Raw genomic sequence first — 17237 nt, 5'->3', positions numbered from 1 at the left:
TGAAAACGGGACTGCTGTCGTCATTCTATTCCACTCCAAAATTATCTGGCATTGCCTCCATCATAGTCCCTCATATCCATTGCAATAGACATTTCATTTCTCCTCATCTTTTTGTGGTAAGTGTAAAACACGTATCGTAATGTCTTGCGCACAATGGAGGAAACAGAAATATTAAATTTTGGAAATAAAATTTAGGAGTAGAGATTAAGATACAGCTATATCTTATACTTATTTATGTACCATTTTGCGTTACGTTTGTTTCTTGTCTTTAATACTCTTTAATGCTTTAATTATCTTAATACTAATTCTTATTTCCAAAATTTAATATTTATTCTTATTCCTAATTGCAACCAGAGAGAGCCTGAGGGCGACACCATCCCGGTCTTTTCGTGGGATCGTCAAAATTTATTAGCGCCCCCAAGTTCTATTTTAGTATGTTGGAATTAAGTAGTTACTTCCATTTTCAGCACTGTCGATAAGATATCATTCTGATGTGATTCCACTAATCCGCGGAATATTATAAAAGTATTCCTAGAATATTATTTATGATCAAAAATTGATATTTATATTATCACTGGGATGTCATTATAACATTAAATAAAATTCACGAAATATTCTTAGCTTATATACATTAATTTTAAAAAATTAATTTACTTTTAATTATATTAATTAACAAAATTTTTAGATTATTATATTATAATGTTGTAAAAACTATTAAGCTGAATCTTTTTCTCTCACAAATATAAATATATATTATTCAATTATTCCTAACGTACTATTTAATTTTTATGTTTTACATATATATTTACATCGAAAAATTATATTTAATCCAAAACTAGTCAAATTAAATATATTCATTCAAATATATTCACGAGTATGTATTTGTATAAATATAAATATGTACATATTTTTTACAATTTGTTTTATTAAACATATCTTTTATATTGTATTTATTGTACTATTATATTTTTTATATATGCAAGTTATGCAAGTTTGATATATGAGAGTTATACAAGTTTATATACGATTTGATAAAAATTAAGATATGTAAGAGTCATAATATATATTTATTAATATCATAATATATATTAATACTAAGATCATCTTTTTACTTATTTTAATGTATATGCAATATTACTATATGTTTTTATATTATTATATAGAATATTACCGCAAATCTCCTAAACTAATATTACAAAACATCAAATCGTATCCATAATGTCTATTCGTATACATATTCGCTTATTTTATATGTAATCGTATAATGACATTTGTCATGAAAAAAAAAAAAATATATATATATATATATATATATATATATATATAGATATAGATATAATATACATATATATATTTTTTTATATATAGTATGTTTCATAATTTAAATTAATGAAAAATATGTATAAATTAATGATAAACATGAAATTGCGTGAGAAAGCTATGATAATAAATTTTTCATGAATATAAAATTGACTTCTGGAGATATGACAAAAATAGACTTATTAATGTAACTTATTTAAACAAAGACTGTAAAAAAAATATAATGTTAAAACTTTAGAAATATAAAACTTTAGAAATTTTAAATTCATAACACAGCATTAAAAAACAGTCATTGCAAAATTTTATCATCTTCAAGCAATTAGAAGATTTTTTTTATCACATTAAATTTTTTGTAATAATAAAGAGTTTTATGTGAATATGTATATATCCATTTATAAACATATATTATATTGCATTGTGTTAATTTTAATTTATCACATTATCTTCAAAATCTCGTTATTTTCGTCTTTCAAATATATATTACGCGTTCTATATTTTATCACATTTTAGTTATGTCTTATTGATATATGCTTAAATATAACAATGACAAATATCTTAAGTATTTACAAAATGAAAGTGAATATACGTATATTGATGTAATAATCAATCATAATCGTCACGTAAATGTGTAATATCTTTTTTAAATATCTCTTTGTAACATATTGTTATTATTTGCGTATGCAAATGCAATGATTTGCGTGAATATTCGACAGATGTGATTTAGCGAGTATTATCATAATGTACAAACTATTTATGTAACTAACTGCGTAACTTTTCAAAAGCAATGATTTTCAGCAAACTTGTTATTATCTGTTAAAATATCAATGATTTATATCAATAGTTAATAAGATGATAATATATGCGAAATGCAATATTTTTCAGCGAGGTACATTGGTTCCTTTATGCGATAGCGTACATATATCAAATAGAAATGACGCGTGAATATGCGTTAAATTTATGAAATAAAGCTATAGAACTTTTTATGATTAATCGCTGTTTTGCTAAAGAATGATTTTAAATAAGAGAACTTTTTCGTGTTAACGACGTCAGAAATCAAAAATTTTAGTCTTTTATATTCATTCAGTTTAGTATAAAAATTAGTATATTTTCATTGATATTTTCTGCTCAAGTTTTCATCAGAGAGAGAGAGAGAGAGCCATGACAATCACATTGAATATTAAATAAATACTATAATAAATGAATTAAATTAAATAAGTGAAACTCAAATGATATTCATGGTCGGTGTATTATTGAGACAACGTACGAATATTGTATATATATATATATATATATATATATCATTCTCAGCGCTCGTTCCTTAGGAATCTAATTACCGACCAATCGTCAAGTTTCTAATTTAAGCGACTCAAAAGAATTCACGATTCATGATTTCTTCTACGCGCTTTATATAAATTGCAAATTCTCGTCTCAAACAAGGTTTTCCGACATTCCTCGTTCTCCTTCACTTCAATGTTAATGTTCGACAGTGCTGGGATTCCGAAAAGCAGCGATATTGCGATTCCCCTTTCGCACTCACCGCAATAGCGATGGCAGATAGATTAGAATGCGCAATGAATTAGTAATTACAGCTGATTATTATTACATTCGTCGTTCATCGTGAGAGACCACGACTGGTACCGCTTGTATCTCCGACTTTCTCCCGCGCATCTTTTTCACGTGTCACCCCGAGACTCGCAATTGGCATCGACGTCATTTATCTTCAATCCCTTATATCCCTTCGCAGAGTCCCATCAGCGATATTTTTCTCGAAAAATCCCATTATCAGGAAGCGGCACGAAGCCTGAACGAGCTATTCCGCGGGGAAGTATCTCGTATCAGAGAGAAGAATCACGAGACATTTCAATAGTAACGGACTCTGCGTTCGTTTAACGGTCTTCGAAATATCGTCCTTTCGTAGGACAGTGGATGACCACGAAGATGCACCGCGTCCAGTCGGCGAAGATCCTTGTCGTCAGCCGCGTAGGACATCCTCCTCTTGATCGTTGACGGCTCGTTTCCGCTTTTCCCGTAGAACACGCTGCCGCTCTTGGCTTCGATCTCCTCGATGGACGGCAAACGGGAATACCTGAGCTCGTCCGCGTCCTCGTCCTTCGGCAACGGACGCTTTTGATCCTCGGGGACCGGTCGACCGTCCGGGTAGACTCGGATCACCATCGGACCTGCCAGATACGGGCCGCTCGCCTCCGACGGAACGTAATCTCCGCTCGCCGCGGTCTCCTCTCCGAGGCCGTTTGTCTCGCTGCCGCTGTTCGCTGCAAAGAGAAAGAAAGAGGCGGAATTAACAAATGCGCCAGCGTGACCGCTTAACTTCGAAAATGACGTCGATTAGACGAGGATTAAGTAACGAGCGCGACTTTACAGAGGCGCAATCGGATACCAGGAAACGCAAATGTGCACCCAACGCGAAATTCTTCTGTCCGTACTTAACTCATTAAGATTGACTCGTCATTAAAGTCATCCGAGCGCATCGCGTATCACGAACTTTTCTTCGTCACGATGACTTTACAAAAGAATTGTAATTGCTGTTAAAGTGTAAGAATTAGAGCGTGGATCAATTATGACAATTTCGAGAAATTTTTAAGCTCATGTTAGACTTTCAATATAATAGTGAGATAATCATCGCGCGATGACCTTCTCGCATCTTCTCCTTCTGTTGTATTAATTAATTGTATTATTATCATAATTATATTACAATATTTTTAACACGTATGATCGTAATGTTACAATTGCTTTTTCTTTCAATAACGATAATTGTCGATTTTCGTACGCAGATTTTTTTTAGATTTTATTTTCGTCATCGACTTGGAATCGTGGACGTTTTCATTTTGGTATGATGAAAAACGATTGCTGATAGATCCCCACAGAGACCCATGAAAGGAGAACAAGAGGAACGGAGACATTCGCGATTCTTACGGGCAAAGATCATCATTTTATTTTGAATCAACGACCGCTACTTTTTTACGCGTGTCTATTTCTAATAGGCTTACATGACCTCCGCATTATGATAATTTAAAATCCAATATCTGCACGTCGGCACGTCGCTTCTGAATGTCGTCAATTTGTCAAATACAAGGACTCCGCGGGATGTAGACATTGCGAGAATTTACTCTCGCAATGAAACGTGTACCGTTCTTTCTCTCTCTCTCTCTCTCTCTCATATTTCGTTTTTATTATATATACATGTACATATCTGCATGTACATATTCTAGTTAGCGAGAGAGACTAGTATGAAGTATACAATTATAAATTTCTCTACCATGAAAAATGTCCCCATATGTAATATAATTGTCATTGATCTCATGAGAAACGACATGTAATGGCAAAAAGGAAACATCGTATTTTCTTGTTCTTCCCTCCCATCGGCGCGAGATCGGTGGATGGTCTCTCTTTTCTTTCGCTAGATTTCTAGATGTACGATAATTGATCGGTAAACGCCTGAAATCACGGGCGTGCAACGCTCGCGGCTTTCATCGCGTGTCGATGCATCATTAGCGTACGCACGTATATATGGGCCAACAGAGAAAATGTGAAAGTCGCCATAGTGGGCCCCCGCGCCGGGACCCTCATCTTGGACACCGAGAAAAGTGACCTCCTTTCGCGACCTGTCCATTGTCTGTCAAATGTCCGTCACGCGCGAGGACTGTCAAAGTATTGCTAATAAATTGCTGAATAAGAAATTAATAGAATCCTCTAGAAATATTTCTCGAAAGCCTCCTTTCTATGTAGAGTTAAAATATGTTTATAGTAATATATCTAACGTTATAACAGCCTACAGTAAAAAAGAAATATTAATTTTAATTATTTTTTAATAATTTAACTAATTAATTAAATCGGACAGTTTCAAGAATTAAAAATTATCTGTCTCTTCTATCGCAAAGGAGAAAAAAATTTAACATAAACATTTATCGACAAAGAAATATATATATATATATATATATATATGAGAAAGAAATTTATGATCACGGTTGGTCGGACATTGATAATTATTTTTTAATTTATATAAATTCAATAAAAAAATTTAAGTTTGACGAGTAATTCACGAGCAATATTCACTTATGATTTTAACGCATTAAATTCATCTGCGATTGTTTAATAGTATCAAATGCGGAGTCAGAATCAATTCGGCGCGACAAAGCTGCTTTTTTCGAAAAGAAGGGAGAAAGCGCACGTGGTTGAGAACAAGGATTTATCGTCTATCGGGCGCAATATCGTTAAGGGAGAAAAAAGACTTTCTAGGAGCACGAGCGGGATCGAAACCGCGGCTGAAACTTTCTCGAGGTACGATGTATTTCCGTTCGCGAGGCCGTAATCGCACAGAGAGATTCCCGAAACAAGGAAGAAGTGACTCTATAAATGTCATTTCTTTTCAAATAGATTTGCGTGAGGCATGTTTTCCTTCGCTGCACGATTTTCTTATTATAATGACATATACACGCGATTAAATCTTTGTAACTAAAGGATTACTTATTAAATAAACGACTACTAGGAAATGTTGCACAAAAAAGGTAACGATTGTTATTAAAACATATTTGAATAATTTATTTCATGATGGATATTGCGACAATAATATTCTTTCAAAAATAGATTTTATAGGATAAATTAAACTCGGCTTTGATTAATTTTAATGTGCGTAAGACATTGTTGAATAAATATAGATAAATATGTGAAATCAATTATTTTCTACAAAATTAAATAAAATAGAGATTTTTATTTTTAACATCTCAATAATCCTCAGATTTATTGTTCTTCCTTTATGTTCTTTTTAGAATATATTAGCATATTCTTTTCTATCAATAATTCACTTTCATGGACATCCTCAAAGGACTACGATAATTAATAATAATTTCTATCGTTGTATTTCAATTATTTTCGATCGATCGTTATCGATAAGGCTCTTGAGAAATTATTTTCGATGCACTTACCTAATAAGTCGGCTCCGGTGGTGAAGTAAGAGTCATCGTTTTCGTGGCTGATTCTCGACGAGAATCTATTGCTTCCCACCATGGCGTGCCAAACTGAAAACAGGAACACGTTACAAGTAACTTGAGCACGAGGCCGCGCGAAGTGTCAAGGCCGCAATTCACGGTTCATTTGTATGTCTCGGCCGGAGACCAACGCGAAATTCTCTTCCGCGATGTATCGATCAGTCTCGACATTACGTAGGAACGCTTCCTTACTCATTTCCTTCGCGTCACGCTGATAGGGGTCCAGCTTGTCGAGGACGTTGTCGTCCATGCTGGCGAGGCTTCGTATGCCGGATATGAGCAGATTCTTGTTGCAGTCCGGCCTCGAGGAATCGGCGCAAAACCGTGCCACTTGTTTGCTGAATAGTCCATAGAGGTGACTCATCTGAAACAAGAAAGGCGCGAGTCTATTTAGAGACCGCGATGGCCATTGATCTCTCGCGCGTTTCTCGCACGGAGGAACGAATGCGCGACGCGTGGATTCACTCCGTGAGGGGAATTAAAATGAGACGAAGGTAGAACACGGTAGAATTTTCACGATCGACGAATTATCTTTTTCGAGAATGCGAGAACACTTACTAGTTCTTTTTTTAACGTTAAAGTTTTTTTTCTTTTTCTTACAGGTCGGAAAGGTGGACCATATATTGCGCGCCCCGTAATGCATTCCGATCGCGTCCGGTGAAACTCGGCAATGTGTAACGCCGGCAATGTGTAACGACGGAAACCGACGGTTAAAGCCGTCAAATATATATGCGCGATGCGATGTCCCGTCCATCACGTATCGGATTGCGCGATACCGTCGTCTTTTCGCCGGTGCGAATCGCGCCGGTCGCGAGGAACGTGGCGGTCGATCGTCGTTCTCGCCGATGACATCCACACGGACCTTCTGCGGCCCGTTGCGATGACGCGCACATCCGATCTTAGAATTTTTAATGGCACACTGTAACAGCTCTCGTATTCCGCGGTAATCTTTTTACAATTCTATCTGGTCTATTATTCTCGCGTCGCGCGCCGTTTCGACATTTCTTGGCGAGCCTGCTTTTGGCGAACTTGGCGAACGGACATTAAACAATCTAATCCCTATCCTCGACATCGTTTACGATTAAAAGAAATCTGAAAGTGTATTAAAAGAAATCTGTAGCGAGTAGATCTTTAAAAAATTTGAAATCTCTATGAATTGATCGCGAGATTAAGGATATCACGACAAACATTCTTTTGGTTCACTGATATTTTTTTATGGCTAAGTGTGATTGTTTTTTCCTGTAAGATGTCTCTTGTAAAATATTTAAAAAAGTAAAGTGGAAGTGTGAGAATACGATAACGTTTATCTTATGGCTTTCCAGTGCATTTACTGTTGTTGACTAATGTGCCTTAGGTATGTGGTCAGTGACAGATTAGCGTTCCGTTTCCGTTGCGATTCCGGAAATTGAGAGAAAGCGGAGATGAGTGGGATTCTCGGATACAGAAGAATTAGCGCGGAAAGACAATAGCTACATATGTAGTTATGCTAGAGATACGCTCTTATATTCAGAATATTTATATCTCGCGTCTGTCCGTCTGAACTGTCTTTAGCTAACTGCAGAAAAAAATACATTTGATTTAAAAAATTGTTTGGAATTTAGACATTAAAAGTCTTAAAAAAATATTTAAAAATCTAAAGTCTTAAAAAAATAATTTAAGGAAGAAATCTAAAAAATTATTTAAACAATGAATAAGAATTTTCTAATTTACACAACTATTTGAAATGTGAAAAAATAACTTAAAATGCATATCTTAATTGCAAGAGCTTTTCAAAATTATTTCAAAATTATTCAGAGTTTACACGTCTTAAATAATTTGTGCTATTTCCATAAATAGATATTCTTGATTAATATAGTTTAAATATACTGTGCACAATACAAAATTATATTTTTAGTGTATATGTTTCAACTCCAGTTCACTCGTCCAGTCGGCTGGGATCCGATTTTTTTTTCCGTACATTGACCTGAACTCCATCGAGAAACTGATTCTAGATACGCTGCAGCGCTCTTGAACTTCAACTCAGCGATCGCTTTTACTTGCTTCAGGAGCTATTACATGCGCACATTTAATCCGGTGCATGCAGCCGCGAAATACCGTGTGTATAGCCTTGGCCAAGAGTACAAAGCACTTTCAATGACCGACAGTAATTCAAGTAGACTTAGTAATCAGCGTTCACCAATTAGGGTACTACACGCACATCGAGCATTCTATTTTTAACTGTAGCGTGCAATGAAAAAAGATATCACCGAATAAAAAAAGATTTAAAAAAAGCAAAAATTTATGCGTTAATTTAATTAGAAGACTATTCATATTCTCCAATTCGATAAATTTAAATATGAAATATGAACTAATTTTTCTGGTACACACACTGAAAGCCGATGTTACCTATGACCTCCCATTTGTTGCCTTACGAGAATCCGCGTAATTACTGTGTCACGGCGACAATTAATAGCCAACGTAATTATCTTCCTAATAGCTGATCGTCGTAATCGCGGTGATCTTCAGATTTTTTACTACTGTCCATCGCCGCACAACGTTTCACAGGTACTAAAGACACGCCATGGGAAACACGAGGGCTTTGAGGTAAAGGGTATGATCCGAGTGTAAACTTGCAAGACATCCGGCTATTGATTGATAACATCGAGCAATTTAAAATTAAAACGAAGCTCCTGATTTTCACAGCTCCACAATGCCGTACGTGTCATTCGCGTGAAATTATTCGCATTGTCAGGAAAAATTTACAACAATAATAAAATGTTAAGTTGCTGCAATGGTTCGTTTAGCACATGTCAAGTGAAGTTGAAGATAAATCATACAATTTCAAAATTTTTATCAATCAAAGTAACTCTGTTTTAAAAAAAGATTCTCCCTGGGAATTGAGAAAACAGTTTTCTTATTTTGAAAATTGTAACTTTGATTTGATGACGATTATAGATATCAACTTAATATATAAAATTAAAGAACAATATAACACTGTATTTTAAGAAACTATGTGAAACAGCTAAATAAACAATAAAACAATAAAATCAATTATTTTTTTACAAATTATTAAAAACATTTTTCAAAATTATCAAAAATTCAAAGATATTCATTGAATTTACATTAAATATATATATATATATATATATATATATATATATATATATATACACACATATATTCTAGTTTATTGACTTATCGTTAAAAAATGTGTAACTACAATGTAAAATGGACTTGCAACAACACTGAATCCGCCCAACACGTGTTTCGGGTGCAATATATTCACATCGGATGCACTCGATTGTTCGGTGAAAGTCCACTGAATAGCTGATATCACGAAGAGATGATGCTTGCAACATCTCTTGTTCGCGGTTCCGTGCGAAACTAATGAAAGAGATTTAACGACCATAGTATCAACAAGGATAAAAATAAAATGTGTAAAAATGGAATTACAATGTGCAAATATTTATATATTCTATTTTTATAATTTTATAATTTCGTAATTTTATAATTTTATAATTTTATAATTTTATAATTTTATAATTTTATAATTTAAAGAAGAGAAATATTGTTATTACTGTGTTTTATTTATTTACTGTATGGATTATATTAAATTGACGCAAATAACTTTTTATACCTAAATCTAAATCTAATAAAATAAAAAAAATTGCATTCGAAATGTTGTGTAGCAATCAAAAGAATCAACGGTGTATTCCAAAAGATTTTCTTGCTTAAGAAGAAATTTCTTAAATTTTTATCTGAAGAAATAGCTTCACCTTAAAACAATCATTTAGAAAACATGATTTCTTCATTTCAAAACAACTTTAAAATATTCAGTCGTTCCACTTTTTAAAGCAGTACTTCGAAAAATCCAATAGCTTCACTTAAAACGGATAGAAAACGATAAATCTCTTGCATCAAGCACCAGTATTACTGGCATATTATAAAATAATCAATAGGAGAGGAACAATCTGTTTTGGTACTCACTTTCTCATCTCTCGAGAGAAATTCCCACATTGGTATCGCCGAGCCGGTGACTCGCATCGTCATGCAGCATCCAAGCAGAATGCAGATAGTGACCTTCGATGCGATGGAAGTCCCGCTGATCATCATCATCATCATCATTATACTCGCTCTTCTTTTCCGTTTTCCGCTCGTTCTCCGCGTCTCGCGACACTCGCTTCACGCCGGCAGGTACGATCACACGTGCGGTCACTCGTCGCAATTGTCGCCGTCGCGATCGTTGTCAAAACAACAACCAACAACCAAGCTCGAGCTCGTTCTCCACCAAATCGTGCTGCGATCGATCGTCTCGTGTATACTGAGCCTCGATCTCGTTTGCCGCTTCGTTTTATGTTGCCTCGCACGTCCAGTGGCGACCACGCGCCTCCGAGTGCCCCCACTTCGTTTTCACATCTATCCGGGTTTTGTATAGACGTCAGTGGCAGAGGAGCAGAGTCCACGGGATCCGGAACGTATTTACACGCTCTAGGAAATCACGCTGACGCGACGCAAATATGCGGGGAGCGCGAGAAAAAAAAAAAAAAGACGAAGGCATTCCTTAATTTCATTCGACGCCGAAATTCTTGTGCGCGACACGCGCGCGAAATCGAAGAAGGCCCGCAGTTCTCTTTCGCGGACCAAGATGTAAAATTGAGATTTATTAGCGTTGTAAATTGCCTGTTAGACGGTCAACTTGCCTGTTACTTCACGTGATCCAACATGATCCAACGCAAATTCAAAGACGTATTTTTTTCTGGCATTGCAAAAAGTTCAATAGAACATGCGAATAATCTTTTACTTACCTTGCACAAAAATTAACATAAAAAGATGTAAATATAAAAAGATGAGTGTAAGAAAACTGATAAAGAGTACGTAATACTGTCTGACAGTTTGTAATCTCTCATTGAGTCAAAGAGAAGATTTTGAACGGCAATCTGAATATTTTGATGAAAAAATTCAAAGTCCTTTTAGTAGTAGAAAAATATACACTTCAGCAAGAAAAAGATTCTGCATATTTTAAAAGATATATAATTTAGACGAATGTTGTATTAAAATTCAAATGAGTTTTGCACAAGCTTAATCACGAAATCACGTATGCGCTCTGAGAAATTCCTGACCCGATCAAAGAAGAGATTTCAAATGGCAGTTTCGGCTGAGACTTCGATCGAAAAGTTCAAAGTCCTTTTTAGCAGTGGAAAAATATACATATTGACGAGAAAAAGATTCCACATATTTTAAGAGGTGTAATTTACCATAATGTTGTATTAAAATTCAAATAAGTTCAGCACGAACCTAATCGTGAAATCACGTTATTTTACATAGCAGTATTTACACGCTCTAGGAAATCCCTGACATGATCAAGGATGTAAAAAAACGCGCACTTCTTAATTTTATTCGGCGCCGGGTCGAAATTCCTGCGCGCGATACACGCGCGACGTCGAAGAAAGTTTACGGTTCTCGCGACGACGGAGTGAAATGAATGATATTCAAGGTGATTCATTAATGCCATATTTGTGCCTATTAAGTATGCGTCATTATTATATATTACTTTATGCCGATATTTACGCGCTCTAAACGAAAATCGCGCGACGACGCGACGCAGGTATGCAGAAAGCGCAAAAAGGCGCTCTGTAATTTTATTCGGCGCCGTGTCGACATTCCTGCACGAGTCATCGGGACGATCGCTTTCCGGGGCAGAAAACTTCCCCTTTTTAATTTTATTTAATTGAAAAATGTCTAATTGAGAAGTGTAATACGATATTTCCGTAGGGACAAACTGCATTGTCATTAGAAAGAATGACAATGATTCAAAAAATCGGAGAAATATTATTAGATGCTTTTCGAAAAGTTGAAGATTACTTGGAATTTATCAATCGATCGCGTTAAGTAATTTTATTTAGTTTTATGTAATTTTATTTATCTATATATAAAGAAGCGGCGGCTAGAAAACATGTTTGAAAAGGGGCTCGATCTTGCCTGTCCGGTTCTTCTGCTTCATCATCCTTAGATCACGTACCCTGTGATTTAACCGGAACCCTAAGGGCGATTCTTTTTCCTCCGAGTCTGTCTGATTCTACTCGATGAAGTTCTAAAAGTTATTTCCACAATAGTTTTACAATCGTCGAATGCCTTTGCGTCATCGCGTGCGCGATGTGGGAATTTTTAGTAAATCTAATAAAACGTATCGCACGTACATTGTTAACGACTTGCAGTGTGTTACTTCAGAAAGATAAACCGGCCAAGGTTTAATCGACTTCATTTAACCCTTGGCTATCACGTGACTCGTAAATTAAAATAAAACATATGCTCGAGCTTAAAAAAAAAGGAAAGGTGTCAACGGAAAAATTAATATAAATTACTAAAGATAAATTAAAGATAAACTATCGGCCTTCTATTAGTGGATGGTCTTTGATAGATTTTGTGAGTGCATAAAAATTGAGTATAAACAAGAAAAATTTATGACAGCAATAAAACAAGTAGATCTCGTTCAATTCTTTAGTAAAGTATAAATATATTTGTTTGGGATGATGACCACAAATTCCACAATTTGTTTTTTTACATAAAATAAATTTTTGAGCTTTGTGAGAATCACCGTTTTATGCAAAAATTTGGTTAAAATTAAATATCTTAATGCAAATTAAAATAGAAGTTATTTTTTCACAAATTAGTTACCCATAACGAATTTTGTCATAAAATAATACTTTTGCTACCACATTGCATTTTTGTTAAGAATGAGCTACTTTGCTTTAAATTAATTTTAGAAGAAAATATGCATCTATAAAAATAAGCTTTCGAATAAAATTTCAATTTTATTATGAAAAGAATAAGCTTCCTTATATCATCAAATAAATAATTATGTTACAAATAGCCGCTCTCGTATTGTATATATAGAAGTAAAATCTTACAGGAATCTGAGGAAATAACCTTATAATCTTGCTGCGAAAATTCCTTTTTACTTGCGATATTTGGAGATAAAAAACAAGTGTATGATATGAGTACGCATTGCGGTAATTTGATCGCGCGAACGGGTATTACATCGAGCACGATCAAATAAACGCGTGAGAGGAGTATCAATTAAGAGCGACACCGATTGTGTCGCCCGTGTGCGAGCGTATCAATGTTGGTCCGCCAGGAAGGCTTGCGGACAGGACAGGACAGGCAATGCGTAATTCGTAACAGCGCGGTACAGACATAACACCCGTTGTGTTATTTATTCACCGTGCGCCCATGGCATACGAGAATAAAATTTGTACATCATTTCCCAATTTCACTTTCACATTCGTCCCTTTCCGTGCGAACGACCGGCGGACACCATACAGACATCGTCCGGATAACTTATACGCGGAACGATTCGGACAGTCGAGATCGCCTCGAGATATCGCAGATATCGTGCGCGAAAAGCAATTCTGATTATTACGCAACATTGGAAAACAATTTCCATTAAATGTTAATTTTTCGAAGGCAAGAAATTTATTTGGGGAAACTGTGAGACTTTTCCCTTACAATTAGTTTCGTAACTGTGTAGTTACTCGCTACCTCTAATTAAGGAGATTTATTTCTGAAGATCGATTATATAATCTTCAGGATTAGAAAAATCGATTTTTAAGATCTTCCATCGCGAATATGCGATTGTTCCATTTTAGGATGGAAACGGGATATGGTTACTTTTTTTCGACGATCGAACAAACATTCCACGCCGCGCTTTGCGGTTTCCACGCTCGCGGAATGTGTTCGATTTGCTACGCGGGAAACTTCACGCGTAGCAAATCGAACAATAGCATTGCGATGCTTTTCCGTGGCGATGACCAACGTGAGAACGGCAAACGTTGCCGCTCGAGCGTGCTCACGTGCGTATTCTGCGTACCACCTCGCATGTGCCGGGATAACACACCTCTCATTATACGTGCAGTTATGCGGTGCGAATGTGCCGTCTGCTTTTACCGCAACGCGGGTGCCGTTCTCAATAATCTTTCAGATCGGTAATTTCATCAACCTGTTTAACTGCGTCGAAGCTTTGCGTCGCGTTTATAATCGCGGATTTTAAGGAAACCCGAACTCAACGATTCCCTCTTTGCATTTTGTTAGAGGAATAATATAAATTTCTAATTGTATCAATATTATGGGTTTTAATGATAAATAATTATTAACAAGATTGATCTTTTTTTGTTAAAAATCAAAGAATAAATATGTCTTTGTGTCACATAAAATCTGTAGGACCATTAGGTAGTAATATAAAAAATTTTCATTCAAATAGTATCATTCCTTTGCACAATTTTGTTAGAAGAATGATACAAATTTCTATCTAATTATATCAATATTGTGAATTTTAATGCTAAATAATTATTAATAAGATTGAAAATCTTATCTTTGTTGAAAATCAAAGAATAAATACATGTGCCTTTGTGTCATATAAGATAATAAAATCATGTAAGATCATTAGATAATAAATAGCTAACATTTATTCAAATAGTATCATTCCATTGACGGAATTTTTACTTAAAAAATGAAATGTTTCTGCTGTCAATAAATTAACATGCCTGAGTAAATTAAATATATCTAATATGTATAATGTTTGTTTTAATAATCATTTAATAGCTAATAAAAGATAAACAGAACAGTGAAATAAAATATCATAGTAATATAGAGATAAAAAAAATTATATTATGTACTGCCACATAAAAAATATAGAAAAATATAGCGCAGGATAGATTTGCGACAGCTGGCAAAACATTTGTACCGGTGTACTAATAACACTAATATTCAAGGTAGTCAAGTCTCACCCTGTAAAACGGTAGTAGGCTATGTCGCGCTTATGGCTTCTACTTTACATATCTCGCATTTTATGTATGCATTTTATGCGCAACTAATAAATTTATTGTGTAACAAGAGACGGGATTAATTCGCTTTTGCACGTAACTGCTCTTTAATTGGTAAGGGGAGTATCATCGCGATGAAATCATCATGGGATTCAAATCGTCTGGAAACTGATGAAGGTATTCTGTTACCATCGCACGCACCGTGAAATTTGAATTGAATTGAATTGGCCGTGTCTCTAATTATATTTCTAGGATAAATCCTATCTCCTTGCAATTAAACGAACGTAACAGAGTAGACGGCGCACATTCAGGGATTCATCTTTTTCTTCGATCTTGAAAGCTTTAATAAAGTATGGAAAAAATAAAAAATTTGAAAGAGAAATGAATAAACGCAACAAAGCAAGGCTTCGGTTGAAGGCAATGACGGATTGGAAATCGCGCAGGATGCCGTCGTCGCTCGGCTGCGAAACTTGGTTGATCGGGAATCGACCAATTAACGCGCGTCGTCACCGGTGTCCCTTGACCTCCTGAGGTGTATTCCTGAAGCGTTTAACCAGGTAAGGTGTAAAAATTAACGCACTCCTCGGTCACCACGACGGATATCCTTCCATGCCGATGGTGTTGAACGATCGAAAGGATGACGCGCTCGTACGTAACCACATCGAGGTCGGCTCGCGCACGGTTAATTGAATTGGAAAGCAGAATGACACAATCTAAATGCACGGCTTGGAAACGTAGTACCCATCCATATTTGTTACGGTGGCGAATAATCCGCAATTGGAAATTATTTCTCTCTTTTCTCGCAATTACGTGAAAATTATCAATTTATAACTTCGTAGAATGCTCCAAGAGTATACGATATTTTCTACTGGAAATTCTTTAGACTATTCATCGATTTTTTTCAACAATTTGTTCACAAACGTTGAGGATTTGTATTTTTTAAATAATTAATTGAAAATAAGAAGTGAGACAAATATAAGGTAAAAAAAATAGATAATATACAATAAATTATATTCTTTAATTTAATTTTTTGAAAATAAACTAAAGTATGTGCGCTTTAATAAAATTCTAAAAATTTATAATATGCAAATTTATAATATATCAATTTCAAGAATATGTTTCTTGATCAAATTTGAAATAAAAATTTTTTATTAAAACAAATTTAATTTGCAATAATTCTGTAATTACTAATAGCTTCTGCTACTAAAATATTTAATCGCGACTTTTTGTAATTATAAAGATTGTTTACTTGCAAACCAATCATACCAATTATAATCGAAATATAACAAAATACACATCTTCTGACTTCATGCAAACTGTAAGAACTTTTTGCAATTCATATTATATTAATTTCGTTGCTAGGGAATATTTCTCATTAAAATCTATTTCTCTTACATTTCTCATTAAAATTTGTTCCAAAATAAATTAATCTTGTAGCGACGCGATGCCAGATAACATCTACTTCTTTTTCATCCCTCAGTTCTCCACGATTTTATTTGAGATTACATCTACGGAGTCTGTTGCCAAGAGAATAAAGAATAAATATTAACAGATATGATGCGTAGATTTTCACATGCATTAATCGTCTTATAATAGCTTTTTAAGGAAGAAAACCTCAATGTAGCGATAATTACGTGATAATTATAATACAAATGACTTTAATTAATTAATTCAATCTTCAATTCTTAAGTAATGAAAACCTATTTTTAGATCAGCCAGACAGAAAGTCATCGAAAATGAATTCACGAGTTTTATATATATATATTATATATTCGTTTTATATATTCGTCTTGCATTTTTTCAAAGGTATTGTCTCACGCCCGGGGAAAGCATCTGCCGGCAGCTTATATGATATCAATTACATAATGGCAGAATCGATAGGAAGATTCTGCGGTTTCTTACGTAAATATATTTCACACGTCTCGGTAGTAAATTTTATTTTCTGTGATTGCGCGTAACACGGACGCAACTCGTGGCAACCGGAAGTTATACGATCCTGTACCAATAAATCTGTGTTTCATCATTGCGAGGGTATAATGCACCGGCGCATGTAACTTAAACCGCATTTGTTTATAATGTGCATTGCGGAAAGATGATATTTTAGAGAGATCAT

General features: G+C 34.7%; 1 protein-coding gene across 1 annotated transcript; it reads right to left on the bottom strand.

The window, feature by feature from the left end:
- Nucleotides 1-844: 844 nt before the first annotated feature.
- Reg-5 (Rhythmically expressed gene 5) lies at nt 845-10822 on the bottom strand. The gene is made up of 4 exons (XM_011632488.2): nt 10293-10822; nt 6519-6690; nt 6264-6356; nt 845-3593 (listed from the first exon to the last, which is right to left on the bottom strand). The coding sequence occupies exons 1-4, from the start codon at nt 10428-10430 to the stop codon at nt 3181-3183; spliced, it is 816 nt and encodes a 271-aa protein (XP_011630790.2). The 5' UTR covers nt 10431-10822; the 3' UTR covers nt 845-3180.
- Between the last annotated feature and the right edge of the window lie 6415 nt (nt 10823-17237).

Source organism: Pogonomyrmex barbatus, unplaced genomic scaffold, assembly GCF_055798465.1.
Source record: "Pogonomyrmex barbatus isolate J1 unplaced genomic scaffold, ASM5579846v1 scaffold6, whole genome shotgun sequence".
In the NCBI taxonomy this organism is placed as follows: domain Eukaryota; kingdom Metazoa; phylum Arthropoda; class Insecta; order Hymenoptera; family Formicidae; genus Pogonomyrmex; species Pogonomyrmex barbatus.
Note: the sequence above shows the minus strand (reverse complement) of the source record. Positions and strands in the feature narration are given on the sequence as shown.